The sequence below is a fragment of the Fringilla coelebs genome (assembly GCF_963513975.1).
Source record: "Fringilla coelebs genome assembly, chromosome: 1".
In the NCBI taxonomy this organism is placed as follows: domain Eukaryota; kingdom Metazoa; phylum Chordata; class Aves; order Passeriformes; family Fringillidae; genus Fringilla; species Fringilla coelebs.
In genome coordinates, this window is record NC_140028.1 from 94,642,231 (window position 1) to 94,661,947 (window position 19,717).

The following is a 19,717-nucleotide window of genomic DNA, read 5'->3' on the forward strand; positions in this document are numbered from 1 at the left end:
TGTTGTTGGTTGTTTTTTAAAAAACAAAAAGATGACCAGTGACTTGAAAAGGTACAAAAATATTTGTGATTTCACATTATAAAGAGAACACAGGTGATGTTTGCATTTTTTTGTAGATAAAAACTGACTTGAATCTATTCTTGCTGTATGTTATCCCTCTGTATAAGAGTAGTAATATAATTATTCCAAGAGTCTTCACAAAGTGTTGGAATCTGTCTCATGCAGAATGATACTGCATTTGTTGGTATTGCCATATCGTCTAAAAGTCTGCGATGAAGCCTGTGATGTGTACTCTACAAACACATGAAAAAAGCATTCTTCCAAAATTTTGGCGCACATGGGTTTAAGATCTTTCTTTTTTCAGATATACTAAAAAGAGCTTCTGGTGTTATTTTTATGTTTATCATTTTTACTTTGCCTAATATTCACACTGATTATGGTATAAATTTCCTTTGCAGTTTACGTGTCAACCTGGACATGGGTAAGGCAGCCTATGGGTGGATGATTATGAAAGATGACAATATTCCTGGAACAGTTGTTCGAACCAGCACCATACCAGAAGAGTTGGGACGATTAGTTTATTTACTAACGGATAAAACAGGTATATCAGGTTACCATTCTGAAATGTGATAACTTTTATAAATTTCTAAATGTAATTCTATGAATATGCTAATGTAAGAGTAGATTTAGCCTACTGATTTTTGTTTATTAATAAAATTTTACACGTTTGCTTGAGGACTTTTACAAGTACCAATAGGCTTGGGTAGGCCAGTAATTAGATTTTAAAGTCAGTATTTGGTAGTACTCTGATTTATTCCAGTGGGAACAGCTCTTCTATAGCAAGAGGATACTGAACAGCATGAGTAAGAGTACCATATGTCTTCCTCTGAAAAGACTCTGGAATAGCACTCAGGATGCTGGTTTATTTTGCACTTCATTGCTACTGCAATATTGTATTATAATAAGTTAAGAATGGCTTTTGAGAGAGCAAGTAATTTCCAAAACAAGTCACAAGATCAGCCTCCAAAATGATATCTGTTGTCCCGGTGAAGTTACTGTTTATGTTGCCAAGACCAGTTCTAGAGCTGCTGAATGATTTCAGCTGCATAACTGCAACCTGTTACTGTACCTCATCTGGTGTACTGGAACTTCCAACCCTTACCAGTATCAGAAGGTAAGTACTGAGAGTGTGAAGAAGTTATAGCTTGTGTTACATTATCTTCTTTCTTTCTGAGATTGAATGAATAATTTCTGGTAGCTATACATGGGTATTTTTAAAGAAGCTTTACTTCTGAACAGAGAAAGTTGTTTCTTGAAAAACTTGAAGAATTCTTTTACTGGTTTTAAGTTAAATATAGTTCAAAATCATTAAAAGCTGCTGGGGAAGGCAGGGGTTGGCCTCTGTTATATTGCTCCAAAAGCATAATACACAGTTTATATCTCCTCCTGTTTTAAATAGTTCTCTATTCCCTCCCATGGTAACACTTCCATTGCTGCATATTTGAAATGAAGTGTAAATATAATAGATTGTCATATTTTCAAAACACGCTTTCCTCTTTTCTTCTATAGGCACATATGTTATCCTATGTACATCTGAATGTTGTTCTTCTATTTTGTAAAAGGGAAGTATATTGCTAATTACAGTGTGTCAATTCTTCAGAGCAAGTGAATGATTGTTAAACAAGTCTTATTTCAGTTATGTAATGATTTGTATACTATTTGAAACTGCTAATTGATTTTAATTGCACCCTTCATCATGATAATTTATGTAACTTTGAGTGCTGTCACATTGAAGACTTGAAATATGTAATTTACAGCATATGTTTAGAAAAAGTATATTCAAAAATAATTTCTTTTCAAAACAATGAAGTGAAGTTAACTTACAAAGTAAATTCTAAAGTTAGTTACAAAACACTACTTTCTAAGCAAAACCAATGTAGACTTTTTAAACTTTGCTGGTAGAGATTCCAGATTGTTGGTGTTCAACCTCAAGACTTTTCAGAGGACTGAGGTCTGCTGAGCTCTGGTGGAAGGTTGGAATCTGTACAATAATGCTGTAAAAATGAAAGTAAAGGCCATACTCTAGGGCAGTGGATTCAAAGTGTTTTGGAAAGGAGCAGTCAGCACTCTCATCCTATGCATTTTTACCCGAGTGTCAGTTGAAAGCTCATGGAAGTGAAAATAAGCCAGGAGTCCTGGAGACATCCCCAGCTTCACACCACTGACTGCCTTGCAGAGATGGGAAATGCTGCTCTGTTTTAATAACCTTAAGTGCCCCACAAATTTTAAACTGTTCTTCATTCTGGACAAACACATCAACAATGTACTTTTTACCCAAGTATATTGGTAGCTGCTTCCAGTTTCCTTTCCTGAATACATTTGTTCTCATTATGCATTTTATGATAAATGTGAAACATACTGTTAGGTAATGAACAAAGTCTGTATTCTTAATCCATGATTGACATTGCATGATTATACAGTTTATAAGAGCTGGTCTCAGCACTTTCTCATTTGAATTTTCATTTCTAGTCATATAAACCAGTTGATTCTGTTCTTCTGCCCACTTAAGGCCTGGCTGTCAGAGGATAAAGAAGGGAGTCAATTTTGTAGCCATCTGCCCAAGTGGGTGCTATGAAAAAGCAACACTAAAAGGCTGATTTAGTTAAATGTAAACAGGCGAAGTTTTTCTCAATACTGAAAAGGAAAGGTAATCCAGAGAACTGTCTGCAAAAGTCTTATATTGTGGCCCAGGCTTCACTGGAAATGATTGAGAATTAGTTGTTGAGTCTAAGGAGCATTGCATTACTAACATAATTGCAAGGTAGTCCTTTGTATGATTGTAAATTGGGTTTGTGCTTCATCAATAAGCTTTTTGACAAGAAGCGTCCATCACAGTGGCTCTCTCATTTGCCACAGTATAATAGAAAATGAAGTATCCCAATAATTGCATTATAGTTTCCTTATTGTGGGACAAGAAAGCAATGTGGTATAATTAGGTTTGATTGGAGTGCATGTTTCCGGTAAGATCTGAAATTAATGATGTTGCTATAGTGACACATCTGCGGCCACCAGTGCGTGAAACATAAAGTAATTCATTCGACAAGAGAAGACATCTGTTAACTGCAAGGATGCAGAGCATATTGACACTGACCAGAAATACTAGACGTTATGTGATAAATGAACAAATGATGCTGAAACAGGAGGACAGATAATTTGTACTTAATCTGCTGGGAGAACTTTAATCTTCTCACTGGTTGCATTTGACAATGCCATTGTTTAAAGAACAATGCTGCAGAGAACTCATAAATTTTAAAACTTAACTCAGGGTGCAGCCTATTAAAGCAATACATTAATTCCTTTGTTAGGGAGTTTTTATCTTCATGTAGAACAAAGTCATTACTAAAAACACCCAGTAAAACAACAGGTTTTTTAGGACTCACATTTTAATTATAGCATCCATTACCCATAATGCCATGTTGTTTGGACTTGAATCACATAAAAGTTTGGCAGAAAGGCATCATCCGTTATGATGGTGGGTAGCAGTTTGCATGAGCATGGTTTCTCATGCTCTCCAGGGTACAAAAAATTCTTAATGGTGAAAAAAAAATTATATTTGCCAATATTTAATAGTTTAATATTAAATATTTAATATATTTAATAGAGTTTTTGTTTCTTTGGATGTGGGTTAGAAATCCACCTGCTATTCATAACAACTCTCGATGTGTTCAGATAAAACAAGCATGTAGTCTTCCAAGTGTAGTTATTTACTAATGAATGTACTTGTATTTGAGTTCTGTAATTAACATTTTAGTGGCTATTTGGACCAAATAAGATACTTAACAGATATAATCTCTGAACAGATGCATAGAGCAATGGGATTCTTGAAATTTACGGAAAATCTGTGTATTAGAGGTTGGTATATATGTACTTTTGTTAAATGTGCCTAATGTAATGTACTATTAGAACATTAGTATTAGTGAATTTCAGTAATTGTTTATGAAAATTAATCTTTTTAGTTATACTTTGAGTCTTTACCTCTTCAGTCTAAGCAACTAGAGAGAAGGAGTTATTAAAAAAAAATTGATGCAATAACATCTCCTTCCTTTACTTAGATGGATCTATATTTATGCTCTGCCTCTTAAGATTTTTAGTACCACTAGGCTTGTAGGGTGAGTAGAGCAGACTAGAAATGAAATGTTTTGATGGAGACATCCTACAGGAAGATTCCAGACTAAGGAGTCCTTACTTTGTGTCTTCTGTTGGACTCCCATTCACTGAAAATACCCAGCGAGCATGATGTTGCTCTTACACTGCTGAATACACAGGTATTGTGCTTGTGGGAGGCAGAAGGCACAGGGGAAATAGGTACAGCTCTTCACAACTGTGTGTCATGGTTTAGGAGTGGTACTCCTAATTCAGTGCCCCCACGTTACCTGTTACCTCTACTGTGACCTTCTGCCCAGGAGAGATTAGGCTTAGCTCAGCTCTCTTGGTGTTTGTCCTCATTCTTAATGGGTTGTACTGGGACTTACTTGGTTTGAGGTTTTGTGTTGGTTGTGTTTATGGCATACAAATGGAGCAGCTGAATGAGCAGACATATGCTTTGTGTACTTATAATGTTTTTTTCATCTTCTTCTTATATGATATACCAGATTTTATTTTTTCCAGGGTTCATAGAAAAGAAAACTATCTCCAGATTGTTGTCAACAGTCTAATTATTAGACTGATGAGGACAAATCTCCCTTAAAGTTTCCACAGAAATGTTCACATTTACACTGACTTTTTATCTGTTTAAGCAAATAGCTCAAACAAAGTGCTCAAATTATATGAAAAGTTACTCATCCTCTTAATTCCTCACAAACTTACTAATTTTTCTGCTGTACAAATTTTCTTGCTTTTTCTTGTTTTGGACTTTTTAGATTGCTGGTATTGGTCCAAATTGCCAGCTAGTAATACAGGATGAGAATGATCTGCATCTGCTTCTCAGAAAACAGCAACAAAAAAATCTCTGCTGCTCTGTTGTGAATCACATCTGTTGCCACCCAAGGAATGATGCCTTCAGGACTTTTTCCTTAGAAATTAATTTCCTCTTTGCCTGCTTTACTCTGTGTTTAATGATACAATTGTAGGAAAGAAGGAGGGAAAAGAAAGCTCTTGGCTTCAATAAAGAACACACTAAATTTTTCTCCAGCAATTCTACACTAACTTTTTTGTCAGGCCATTTTCCTTGTGTGTTACCTGCATTCCAGAGTTAAGTTCAAGAATGTATAATAGTAGTAGTAGATGGTATGTTGACTAATGTGCTTTCTGGGAGCTTTTCTAAAGTAAGCTTTTTTTAAAATCTAATAACTATTTGTATTAGCAAAGTCCTGAAATTGTGGAATTGATAGCTAGATCTTTAAAAATATTATTAAAAATAGAAAGTTTCTTCACTGTTCTGTAGTACTTACCACCTTGAGCAGACTGAAAGAGCTCAGTTTTGTATTGTTTTTCTTGTTCAAAAAGTGGGCTATATTAGAAAATCTGCCTCTAGATATTTGAAGAGTTTGCATCTGGGGGCATAAAATACAAGACCTGTTCTTCTGTCATAGAGTATTAGTCTTCAACTAAAACTAATTAGTCTTCAACTAAAATTTAAGACAGAACTGCTGCTAAAGTTATACCATGACTGGTTGCTACCATGTAACGCATGGAACAAGTTGTTGGGAATATTACTGTCCCATTTGGGTATTTCATGATTTAGAAGAATTTAGAAGTGCATTCTCAATTTGCACATGTGATGAAACTTCATTTTCATGTGAATGGCTGAAAAAGGTGTATTTTGTTAAGGTGGGTTTTTTTCAGAATGTTTTGAGAGTATTTTCATAACTTCAGCTAGCCCTGTTTGTCTAACAAAACATCAGGTTTATTATGGCTGTTCTTGAAAGTCTTACTCTAGTCTTGAGAAGCATGAGCAAACTGGAATTGTTGCTTCTTCTTTTTATTTTTGTTTTTGGTTATTTGTAATAGATATTTCCTCCAAACATAGCTGATAAAAAGGATTGTATAAGAGATGTATAAGATGCAAGTATTGAATCAGGATTTCCAGCATGTTTATTTCCGTGTCTTTGTTCATTCTTTTTCCTCACCTGTTTTTCCTAAACCTTCTTCCCTGGCTCCTGTTGATTGCAAGATAGGAAAATCCATACTTTTCTGTGCAGAAGCTTTTCTTCTCTGCTTGCTGAGAAAGCGGGGGTGGAACACAGAAATTTTCCAGCCATCTACTTTTCCCTCACCAAGCATGATATGGAGTTGGACTGCTTTAGTGGTGTCAGAAGAAATAATCTTTCCATATAATAATCATAGGGCTAATTTTGTTTCCTGCTCAGTTTTCCCAAGCAGCAATTACAGAAATAGTGGGAAGCAGGTTTGACAGTTGCCTGCTGTCTCACCTTTTGACTAGCATTTAGTTGCACAACTCCTAGAGAGAGATTTTTTTAATTCAAAGGCTTGGCAAAGTCAAGGACAGTGAGAAGGTATTAGCACGCCTGGAAAGTTAGGAAGGTGATAAGGATTGGCTTGACAATTTCTTGCACTGAATATTTTTGCACAGTGTGTGGGTTTTGGTTTTGCTTTCTTTTAGAAATGGAGATTTTAGTTTCTCATATTTATTGGTGGAAATGTTCATGTTTCTCATGTGCAAACTGGAGATTTCATTTTTCTAGTCTTGAATTAAAGTACAAAATGTAATGAATTGTAATAAAAGGTCTCAATAAAAGTACATTTTCTAAAAGTAGGAAAAGTGAGTTTATGTGATTACCATAAAACAATATTTCATTTTCCCATGTATGAAAGTAACCAAAAATCTTGCTAATTATAGAGATCTGAAACTTTGTCTTTCTGGGCTGTTTTCCAGCCTTGGGAATGCTCAGCTTCTCATATAAATTTTTAATAATGTTATGCATATTTTGTAGAGAATTTATGCATTTCATATAAACCTTATTTTAATTATTTTTTAAAATTCAAATAATATAGAGAGAAAAATCCTCAACAACATGTAAGGAAAAGCAAATGGGAAATGTAGTTTTTAATGATAAAGGGGGGATTTGGAACAAACATCTTGTACTGGTAAAACAGAAAGACAGGGTTTGATAGTGCAGTGTGGTGGTACAACAATGGAGATGAAGTGTCACAGTACAGGCATCACCAGGAAGTGGGAGTGGTAGATATTTCAAATGCAACTGGGAAAGGCATGAGACTTTCACAGCCCTAATGAATCTTTGAAGATCTCTGATAGTTCTAGCCCTGATAAGAGCATAAACTGGATGCTGACTGGCCAGACTGTTGTTTTACAGATAATTATAGCATATGTCGTCCTTTTAGTGTTTTCTTCTCCTGTTGCTTCGCATATAGTTTGGCATACTAGGATAAAGATGGGAAATAAAAATAGTTAAGGTAAATAAAATAATTATGAAATATTTTATTCTGCAGTATTTATTTCCAGATAATTTTCTTACACTCTATTTAAAAAATATTGTAGGAGCTTCAAGAATGCCTACTCTGGTACCATGCTTGGTTTATTTTTTTATGATCAGACTTATGCATTTTAATGACACAAAACTGTCTGGTTAAATATAGGAATAGCTTTATACTATTTTTATACTTGCTCTGCCTGAGTAGCCATAGGGAAAAATTTTAGGAAGGGCCATAATCAAAATAATCTTTTGTGCACTGACCATGGAAAGCTAGGCAGTAGTGACCTCTTTCTGCCTCACATACCCCGTCAGGCAAGGCTGACACCCCCCACCCCTCAATTAGAGGTTTTCCAAACCAGAGGACGTGACTGGTTGGCAGAGGTGGATGCAGTGTCAGTCTGGCTGACACTCTGTAGTTTCTTGTGAAGTGAGCACAGAAAACACTGATTTTGTTGGTTCTGCCTTATTTTGCTTGGAGGCTGAATCTGTCAAATTTGGAAGTGATGTTAGGTCTTAATGACTAAATCTAGATAACACTGACAATGAATGTGCCCAACTGCCAGAATTTCTGCCTTGGTACATGAAGTATGGAAAAATTGTAAAATTTGTATGAATTTGTGGGGTTTCCTGTAGGGTTTTTTTCCTTTAGATTTTCTGATACATGGTGCAAATTCTTGCACTGGCTTTTGAGAGTCAGTTCCATCTACATACTGCAAGTTCAGTTTTTTGTATAGAAAGAAAGGTTTTGTCTCTTCAAGTTTGTGTATTTAGTTATTGGCAAAATCAGCTTGCAGGTGGAACCAGTGATTTCTTCCAGAATGACTAACCCTGATCTTTCTCCACAAACATGCCTTTAATTAAGTAAATTGATGCTAACTCGTGATTCATTCCTGCTTTCCAAAGAAAAGATTTTTTTCGGGGGGAGGGGAGAGGAGGTGTCTGTGTACATCTCATAGTATTTTTCACTGCTTTGTGATATACTTCTCCTTTATTACAGGAACACTTACACAGAATGAGATGATATTTAAGCGCCTCCACCTAGGTACTGTTTCCTATGGAACAGACACAATGGATGAAATACAGAGTCATATTATAAACTCTTATTCACAGGTATTTCATAAATCATTTGCATTTCATATGGGGGGTTTAACGACATCAAAGCATTGTTGTTAATAATTATGTCTAGAATTTGAGATGCTATGAAAATTGTCATGTGTAGGTATCTCTTAAGAAATTTGATGGAAGGGAAAAATTTGAGAGAGTACATAGTTCTCTCCTGACTCCAAAGTTCCTCATAATGCCCACTTAAAGAGATTTACTTTTCTGTTCTTCACTAGCAGAAATCTGTGTTAACCTGTCTGTGCAGTGTAGTCTTTCTCCTGCCAAATCATCTAAGAAAAAGTTATTTATTACTGTGACTACAAATTATAAGGAAGTGTCCAGAACAATATAAGCAGTAATTATATCTTTGAAGATACTCATCAAGAATATACATCGAAAAGCCACGTTAATTGGTATAACCAAATAGTATAACAGTAGTTGTCAAAATAAAACTTACAGAGGTATATTTAAAAATTCTTTTTGAAAAAATTAAGATTATTTCAGACAGCATAAAACTGGCAGGGAGAAAGGGTGAGAAAATGGAAAACTCCAGATTGCTTGAGGACAAAGTGTTCTTGTGATGTATAAGAGTGTTTGGTCTGGAAAGTGTACCAAGAGGATTGTGACTCCCTGTCTCTGTGTGGGTCACTTTTGGGATTCTGCAAGCATTAGTTGCATTTCCCATGTGTGTAAACTGTTTGGGTGCTTGCTGCAAACCTTCCTAAACACCTGATTCTGCTCTGAGATTAGGATGAACTCTGTGCTTATTTTTTATTTCTATTCTTTGAAACAAAAAAATAAGGAAATTTACAGAAGAGGCAACAAATGAAAAACTAACTAGTATTTCCATGTTGTTTACAGTATGATAATAAAAATTTATATAATTTTTCCCCCGTAGTGAATGTGGATACACAAACATGAATGCCTAACACAGTGTCCTGGTTTATGGCAAATTTGAGTGGAAACCTCCAAATGGGGTCCCTCTAGAAAGCAAACTCAAGTGGCCCCTCCCCCACCACTGGTTTGGGAAAGATTTCCTTGAAGAAAACTGGAAAAAACTGTTTATTTAACAAGCAAAGTATTCACAAGCATAAAGAAATGAATAATACCAAACAATAAAACCTCTCGTTGCTCTGAAGAGATGGCAAATTCAGAAAGTCCTTTTGTAGTTCCAAGAGAGTCCTCTGTGGGTGTTTCTTGGCTCCCTGAGTGTCTCTCAGTCCCTCTCGTGCTGGAAAATGCCATGTCCCAGGCCCAGGTGAGCCAGAGGCGTGAGGTCCTGGTGTTTTTCTGGGTGTTCAGTCCAAAGCAGTTCCCAGAAAAACAAAAGCCACAGTCCAGAGAACTTCTCTGCCTCAGCTAGCTAAAAGCTAACTAAAAGCAAAGGAGAGCTCTGTCCTGCTGTCTGTGTAGCAGACAACACAGCCCAACACAGTCCGTGAGAAGGATAAAGGGGAGCAAGTGCAGTTTCTGATAATAAACTGAGCTTCTTCTCCCTCCCTTTGCTCTCAGAACCAGTCTTAAAGGTGCAGAACTTATTATCCAGCATAAACAGAACAGACAGCTGGGGGTACAAGCATCATAAAGTCACACTAGGACACCCAGTTAAGTTTGTAGACTGACCTCCTTGTCTGTGTCCTAATTTTCTCTCGTAGAAGAACTGTAGGTTCAACAATTGATTGGAATATCTAGCTGTGCTGTGTTGTAAACTATGGCTCCTTTCTTATTTGCTTAAAATAAAAATAAAAGTTTAATTTAACGCCGCACTGGACCCAGTTAATACTTTGTAGCATTTTGGAGGAGAGACAGGAGGGAAGACAGTGATGAAGTGTGTACATTTTAAGTTCACAACTTAAATTCTTAATTATTTTCTGTCTATAAAATTCAACAAATCCCCTTCTTGAATTCTTTTCCTTGGATAAATCTATTTCAGCTTAATTTTTAGTAGGTATAGCCATGGATATTAAGTGAGATACAATAATCGTGCCTTGGAAATAGGAAATGGAGCTCTTTCACCTAAAGATCAGTTGTCCAGATCTGGTTCAGAATGTGTTAACTGAAATTAACTGCTACTCACTAAGTTTATACAAATCACCCAAACTTGGCTTTCTTATAATGTGCCATTTGGGTATTCACAGTAACAGCTGTAGCAATAAACGATATTAATTAACAGTCTTGAGCTGGCACACCTTGGTCTGAGTGAGTTTGACAGCTAAGCACCAGTCTTCTGGGGAACCATGCTCACAAATACCAGTTTTAGATTTTGCAGTTAAATATGATGTCTGAAAAGAATTGCACAATTCCTGGAATTCTTACTACTCAAAGCTTTTGCTAATTTACTGTAAAATTTAGTGAGTGGCAACCATGGTTACGAGTTTTTAGTAACTGTAACATACTTAAAATAGAAATGTGAGGGAAACTTTTCTTCTCAGTTGTGAGAAAAACATTTCCAAAATGTAGGTTTGCTATTAGTAGATGATGAAAAGAACTTTCTTGGAACGTCCTTTATTTCAGCTTTATATAACACTGCTCTGTGTTTAAATAATGCTTTATAAATAACGCTTTAATTGTGCTTGTGTTAGTAGCAACTCCTTAAAACAGAACAGTGATGGAGTCTCAGTAACAAACCAAGCAACTACTAAACAATTGTTTCAATCTGAAAAAGTATGGTGAGGTTTTTTAATTTAATCTATGATAATAGAAGCTGCCGGTTAGCTAGGCAGTGGTTCTTGTGTGACATTGATTTTATCCCTTGTTTGTGTTCTGTTTTATTATTACAGTGGACCTACCAGACTATTGTCATCTTAATGTAACACACAAATCTATTATAACCTGATTATATTTCCCCACTGGAAGCATTTTGTGATAGAGGGCATAATCTTTAATGGAATTTGTGTGAAATTAAATTATACAAGCATCAATAAACATAACATAATTCAGAAGGAGTAAATCAGCTTAATTTATTTGTGACTGTAATGGCATCAGTGTTAGCAGAATGCAAATGCAGAGGTTTAAAGCAGTAGCTGAAAAGCAGTGCCAGATGAGCAGAAAGTTAAACCCTTTATTAGACAACACTGTAATTTGATGGGCAGAATGTTCACGGTTCAGCAGATTGCAGTCAGGAGGAAAAAAGCGTGGATTCTGAAAAGGTTTTCTGAGTTCCATTGGAGTGAACGGAAGAGCCCTGTGGTGGTACTGCTGATATATTTAATGTGCTGACTTTTAAACAAAAAACAAAACCCAACCAGCAAAAACCAATAACCACCCCCCACCCCCCCAAAAAAAACCCCAACTTATTTTAAAGAATTATGAACACATAGTACTTTTCAGAGGAAGATTAGCTCTGTCATGTGCTCGAGCATTTGTGAAAGATAACTTAAAACAGTGCGAGTTTATTGGTTATGCAACAGTAATACAATCTTCAAGTATGTGTCAAACTGTTATTTTGCATGGTTATTTTATTAGATTATTACATTCTTGTAAGGACAAAAAACATTTCAGCTGCAGCAAAAGAGTAAAACCGCATTAGTTCACAAAGAATACGGAAATTGTGTAAGTTATAAATAAAATCAGCAATATTTGTATTTTAATTACTCCTAATATTTATACTTGGAAATATTCTGGCTTTTGTTCTCTGATCTGTTCTGATCTCCTCTTCTGGTCTCTCCTGATCGACACAAATGTGGTCATCTTTTAAAATACAGAGATTTAGGTGATTTTTTTTTAAAAAGGGGTTCCTTTCAGTTTAATGACACAAGTGAACAAGAACAACAAAACAGCAAATTTTGAAATTTTGTCTCAGTGTTTCTGAACTCATCCACTTGGTGGCTGGTTTAAATACTTTTTTTTTTAAAGGGAAAAAAATAAGTCACTGAATGCAATAGACATGAAAGGACTATTGTGACAGATCACTGAAAAATGTAAAATCTGAAGCGAGGTAGCAGGGGTTTCTGCAGAATCTGATTAGCCAATTCAGCCCTTTTCCAACATACTTGTTTTCATTTCACATTTTTCAATTGTCTTCAGGCTCTGTTATTGAAATTTGACTACAAATGCAAGGTGATGAGCCCACAGGTATACATAATTTCTTTAAAAAAGGAGATGAGGCTTTTTATTTATCACAAGCTGAATGAGTTAACCGTAGGTTATATAAAAATAAATGGATGCTTACTAGCCTTATCATTTATCAACCTTTGTAAAGGAGACAGTCAGATATGGATAGATAAGTATTCATGTTTCATGTTTTGTTTCCTTTTTTGAACTTTGGTTTCCTATTCATTGTGTTGGGTCTTAAAGGTCCACTCTCAGAACAGTGGGAACAGTACGAGCTCAACGCCATCCAGGAAACCTCAGTCGTCGGCGCCCAAAGTGCGCAAGAGCGTCAGCAGTCGGATCCACGAAGCGGTGAAGGCCATCGCGCTCTGCCACAACGTCACCCCCGTCTATGAATCCCGGGCTGGCGTGTCTGCAGAGACAGAGTATGCAGAAGTGGATCAGGACTTCAGCGATGAAAATCGAACTTACCAGGCTTCCAGCCCTGATGAGGTTAGTGTGCAAGGCTGGAAATATTTCTAACTCCTAAAGAATGGGGTAAACTAAGTAAAAAAGAGAAATGCTGGGGGAAAAAAAGGTGTTTTGAGCAGGGGTTTCGTTAAAATTAGTATGTTACTATAAGACACAAAATAGCACAATGCCCACACACTGCTGTTTTCAAAGTAAAAAAGAGAACTTTTAATTTCTAACTTTAGCATTTATAGATTTCTAAAAGTGACAGTAGATTGGAAGGCAAAACTGCTACCTCTCCAATGACACTAAACAAACAGTCTATCAAATTTCTCTACTTCTATAAAAGAATACAAAACAATAAGTTATTTACAAGAAGTGTGTGAAAAAGTTCATTACAAGAATGTAAACATTAAAAAGCTTTAAAAAAATCTTAGTAGTAGTAATCTGGTTTTATATTTTCTACAGTTTAGGAAAGATCTGCTGCTTCTGATGCCTTGCTGTATAAAAGTGTTTTCAGTTATTTGACTTAAAGACCTGTGAAGTCAGTGCTTTGGGGTCAATATTGTATTGAGGATTGCAGTTATAGGTTTATGATTTTTTATTATTATTCTCAAAACATTAATCGATATATGAATCATAGGATGCTGTTAAAGGGAATATGAAACTGTTCTGAATGATGGACAACCTGGTACATTAGTTAGAGATGCTACCAGATACTGGAATATACAGATTCCTAACAGGAAGAAACAAACTAACTAACAAAACCCCTAGAAAGAAACAGACAAGAAAACCCCATCAAACCATGAATACTTCTGTAGAAAAGTTTTTGAGCTTTAAACTCTGGGCAGCTTCATAATCTTTAGCGTTCTTTCAAAATTGCATCAAATGTAACACAAATTTAAAATACCATTTCAATAAAAATATGCCTTTGAGTTTTATTGAAATCCAAATTTTAAGCAAATCCCAGTGTTTTCATTTGATTTGAGTTAATGTTCTGAATAATCCTATTTTGGTCCAAAAATTGATTGCCTAAAATTCAATCTAAAAAGATACTAGAAAAGAGAGGCAAAGCTCATGTTGCAGGATGCTGCAAAGAGTTCACTTTATAATAATGTGTGTAGTTGATATAGTAAAATGGAGAAATAGACTCTTTTGAGGTTGGTTTGCATTTGAAAGTAGGCAGGTTGAGAAGAATCTTTGTTTTAAAGAATTTCTAGCATTTTCTGAAGCTACTGTTTTTGTTGTAGCCCCAGTAGTTTAGTCATAAATAAAATAAGGTTTTTGTAAGATGTGAAGAAGAAATTATGTACCTGAAAGCCTGAATATTTCTCTAGCTGTGCAAGTTGATCTCATGCAAGATAATGTTTCTTTCACAAACTTTATCCTGCTACATAGTATATTATTCATGTATACATTTGGTTTTCATGTCCAATATGTCACCATATGTAATGCTAGCAAAACTTAAGCAGTTCATATTGCAGGCTATCATTGCTAAAAGTAACAAGTCTGTAACAAGGGTTTTTAGGAATGCAAGAAAGAAAATTAAATCTGTCTTCATGTAGTAACAAGCTAGCAGACATTACATACCTTTCAGATGCCATTAACGCAGTTCATAGTGTCAAAGGATTGCAGAATATAAAGAAGTGGCTGGCTCTCCATGACTAAAAAATGACAGTCAGAACAGTTTTAAAAATAAAACTTTATTTTTAAATAAAGAGGTAGAACTTGAGATGCTGATCTTTGGCTAAAATCAATAATCCATAATAGTGTGTGTGGTGTTATATAGTGTGAGCTGATCCGCATTATGAATTGAGAATCCTGGAAGGGCATTTGTTTATGCCAGAAGGGCATTTGTTTATGATATATATTTGTATAATGTTTGACGTGCATTATGCACAAGTGAACAAATTTTCATCTGCACATGCATCCATATTTACTTAATGTTTCAGTTTAATGAGCCTGTGAGGTACTACTGAGTATAATAAATGACTGCATGAGCAAGGATCTGACTATGAAGATATGATGACAACTATAAATTAAGTAAATATTCTGCTTTAATAGTCAAAGGTATTACTAAATCAGGTGAAGAGATGTGCATTTGAGAGACTCTATGTGAGTTTTTTCTCCTGCTCACTCCTCTCTCCCTGTGGGTTTTTGTATATTTGTTCAGTTGTTTGAAAGCTGAAAATGCTACCATGAAGAGCAATTCTCCTCCCGTATTTACTAAAGAAAGCAGCTGTAAGACTCGAGAATTATACAAACGGTGCCCTGGGAAGACAGTAGGGAATTTGACCTTGGAAAGATGAAAGGAAGGAAAGGAAAGTTGATAAAGTGCTAATATAATAGATCTGGGACTCAGGGTGGAAAAGGAGGTAGAAGAAGAAATCAACAACAAAGAAACTGTTCATGCTGCAAGGGAGATAATGCACAGATACCGTTTAAATAATGATTTTTTTATCATTATCATTATCATTTTTTATCATTTCAACTCCTACATTAAAACTATATGGCAGTGAGATGAAATGTTTCCATTCTAAAACAGGCTTAAATTTCATTTTTGTTTCTCAAAGATAATGCTTAAAACACTAGTAAAATTATCATATTGAACAAATATGCTTTTATATAATGAGAAATTGCTGTTAAATGGAGTCTTGTAAAAAGATGAAGCTACAAAAAGCATGTAAACAGCATAAAAATTGTAGCATGACAGAAAAAAAAGCCTAAGAGTTGAAAGACTAGCAGGTCTTTATCATAATTTTTTTAAGACTTCTATTGATGCAATGTTTGCAAATCACTGGAGCCTAAGGAAAATAATGTAAATGGTTCATTATTTAGCTTATTGAACTTTCCTGCAGTTAGGTTGACGGATGATGCCAATGTTTCCCAATCACCAAAGTACCATTTTAAAAGCATTTTTTATTGAATAAAGTGCTTTGAATATTGCACCCTGGAGCTTTATTTAGGGAAATGGTTCAATTGATGTTTTCTGTTTAACCTCAGCACTGACCTATCACAACATACTTGGTTAATAAGCAACATTATCATTTAATAGACTCAACCGGTTTTATGCATTGTACATTCTCCACATTGCAACTCTGTTCTCTTAGATGTTGTTTATGGATCTGGCTTGATTGCAGTCTTTTGAAACAAGATGTTATTTGCATAGTTGTGTGTTGCATTATATAATATTGCATGATCACACCATAGGATGTAAAGAGCAGAGAACAGTATGTAAGTATAAACTATTCTTCCATGCAGGAAGGTATAAGAAACAGCTCAGCAATATGCTGACTATGCTACACACTTAATTAATTGACTTGAGGAACTCTTTTGAAATTCCTCACATCTGTCCATATATGTGTACATCCATATACAGCTATAATATGACCATAACAAAGTATGCACATTTAGAAGTAGGTACATTCATGATAAAAAATGTATTTATTCATTGTTAGAGTAACCTGAGATAAGTAACTGATTTTGTATTCATAATGCAAACCCTACTTATGCCAGGCTCTTTGTTTCTTATGATAAGTGATCAATATTTCATTTTCTCTGAAAGAGTGGAAAGTTTCATTTGTCTGTCACTTGTCCTCTACAGCTGTAGCATAGCAAACAATAAACATTCACTGAGAACCCACTGGATGGAAAAAAAAAAAAAAGAAAAAGGAAAAAAAGCCACACCAAAACTCAGCTTCGACTTTGCCATCGTAGGTGTGGGTTCAGCTCATCTGTAGAAAGCCAGCTACCTTAATGTAATGAACAATCATGAAAGGATATAAGCTAAGTAGGCAAAGCGATAGAGTGCAAAGGTCAGAGACCCAAGCAATTCAGGGCATGCTATGAACAGGAGCCTTTGAAGACCTTTGCTCCCCTTAGTCAGAAAAGGTTGATCAGTCATGATTTTTAATGACTGCTTACTCTCATAAACCAGCCATTTATTGGTTATGCTTTGTCCTGTGCTGGTATAGTCTCAAGCATTTCTAATTCCAGGATCTTGAATATTTAAATACTACCTAAAGTGGGGTCAGTTATTTAATTCCAACGTTTCTGTCCAGAGACAACAGGGTTGCTAAAATTAATTACAAGGATACAAAGCCAATCATTTAAAAACAGACAGGGAAATTATATGCCCTTAGTGAAGCAGCTTTTGTGTTTACAAAAGTGAAGCTGTAATGTATGAGACATGTTGTATTGTTTAATTCATTTTATTGTGTGTGCTTATTGAAGCAAGACTAATTGTGTTGTTTTGTCAATGTATTGTGAAAAGCAAATCACTCAGTAGCATAAAACCATCACTTGCGTGACCTTCGAGACCCACAAAGAATAACTACTCCATAGCTTGTCTTGAATATTGATTGGCAGTTTTTTCACATGATCAAGCTGTATTTTTAAGTTAATAATTTTATTTTAATTATGAAGGGGGTTTTTATGAAAAGTGACGGACTGCAAATTTTAGTTATAAAATCATTGTTTATAAATATAAACAAACCACTGATTGGAAACAGGTATGAGTTGTTGAACAGTCCTGATGGAAATGGTTGGAAATACTCAGGCAGTGGGGAAAGGATAGCTCACTGCTTATTTTCTGTTTCCAAAGAAATAGCCTTAACTTAAAAATACCACACTTACAATGCCTGTACACCTTTTACAACAGTTTGATTTTGAAAGCAGTTCCTGTTGTCTGAAGTGATGCTCTTAAATACTCTGAAAGAAATACAGGTGGGTTACATGAGAATTCTTCTTAAGCAGCCAAACTAGCTTACAAAATTTCCATGTCTATCCTTCTTTCTTGCCCTACAAATCGCTCCCTCATATATTGCAAAACCATTGAAGACTTAATTTATGCAGATTCTTTTTTGGTTAAAGTGGTTAGGTTCATAGCAGAGCTTCAGGAAAGATGTGAGTACAACTGTAGTGGAACTCATAAACTGCCCTGTGAGGTAGAGAACTGCCAGCTGCAGCCACGAGGCAGTGGATCTTTTTCTTGAAGTAATGCTACCTCAAAAGAGAATATTGTACATTGAAAGTCACAATTATTTGTTGATAAACCGTTTTGAGCAACAAATACTGTGAATGTTGAGCAGTTCAATATTTCTGCTAGGGAGCAGAAATGATAGTCTGGGCCATAAGGAAAGGAAAGCAGAGCTGGGCATGATAGCCAGGCTGCTGGAGGCTGTGGCCTTAGTGATGAGGTGTACAGCCCCACAGTGTCCAAGTATGGTGAGCAGAGCATGTCCTGTGATGGAAACCTGCAGTCAAGAGTATTATTGTACAGCTCAACCCTAACCCAGCACATAAGCTGTTTGGTTTGATTTGGTTCCATAAATGAACATTTCTAAACAAATGGGATGATAATGTCCCCAAAATATGGACATGATTGGTGCTTTTGAAGTTTCACCTCTTCATGCCCTTCTGGAAATGCACTTGTTCCTCAGATGACTGAGTTAGAAACACACTCCTACTGAGAGAAGCTGCTTCTACCTCCTGAGCTGCTACTGCTCTAGGTGATGTTGTGGGTTGCACAGTTACTGCTTGATTTGGGAGAGTTTCCTTATGAAATCTCTGAATTTGAGTGAAAATCTGTGCCCTGGTAATTGAAGAGTTTGCTGTTTGGATCTGTGAGCTATAGACACTCAGAGTGTTCAGTGGCCTTTAGTGGGCAGACTGCTGACAGAAACAACCAGAGTTGAAGAGTGGGCATGTGGTAAATGGAAGCATCTGAAAGATTTAGGGTAAGAGCACTAAATGAGGCGTTTCTCACTAGTTCACATCAGATCTGTTGCATTTCTGTTTCACAATGCAATTATTTGCTCCTTTCTTTCCTAATTTGGAAGTTGCTTCTTTGACATTATCATGTGAGAGGTGAATGGTCATCTTTACCCGTTGGGTTGCTACTGAGGAGGAAGAAAATGAGCAAGTTAGCAACCACAAATCTCTCTCTGCCTCCACGTGCATTACCTGCCCTAGGAACAGTTAGTGGCTTCACTGCATACCTGTGTCTCAGGAATGGAAACACCATTTACCCACCAGCATGCTTATGTCTCCCAGGAAGCCAGTTTCCCTAGAAGGGAAGCTTTGTGGCAAGCCAGGGAAGATGCATAAAACATTGAACTAAGTCCCTAATCTGGATTCAGGAAACTTGACACATTTCATCTGTGCTTGTGTGTCAGCAAATTAACGGTTATCTGCAAATAAATATTATCATTGCAATGGACTATTTTAAAACAAAATGGTAGCATCACTATCAAAGCCTTTTGTGCTTGTCCAACGTTTAATTGCTTTATCTGACTTCATTCATTATGTCAAGCTCTGTAGAAGCCACAGCTGCTGCATTTTCCTAGTATTCCAGGAGTTCTTGATTTAGGAACACTAGATTGAAAGACCATTTTAATGTAAAGGTTCCGAAATGTATTGAAGAGAAGAGAATGTATTTGTAGAGGGGAAACCTCAAGAAGAGAGACTAGCCTAAAAATCCTTTTTCTGAACTGCCTATAGCCAGCCTTTCAGAATATGTGTATTTGTTAAGATTTATGATGTAGATATTCATGCCATTTGTGGAATACTTGTTTAGAAAAAAAAATTCTACACTCTAAAAGTTTCAGGTATTTTAATGGTAAGATTGTTTTGGGTGCTGCTCTGATTTATTCTGAGTG

At 35.8% G+C, this 19,717-nt stretch overlaps 1 protein-coding gene across 5 annotated transcripts in view; it reads left to right on the forward strand.

Moving 5' to 3' along the window:
- Positions 1 to 19,717, forward strand: part of ATP9B (ATPase phospholipid transporting 9B (putative)) — a 149,622-nt gene that overhangs the window by 110,592 nt on the left and 19,313 nt on the right. For all 5 annotated transcript variants that reach the window (XM_084223079.1, XM_084223080.1, XM_084223083.1 and 2 more), the window contains 3 exons: positions 459 to 601; positions 8,452 to 8,564; positions 12,852 to 13,100. In XM_084223079.1, coding sequence (XP_084079205.1) covers positions 459 to 601; positions 8,452 to 8,564; positions 12,852 to 13,100 — 505 coding nt within the window. The remainder of the gene's footprint in view (positions 1 to 458; positions 602 to 8,451; positions 8,565 to 12,851; positions 13,101 to 19,717) is intronic.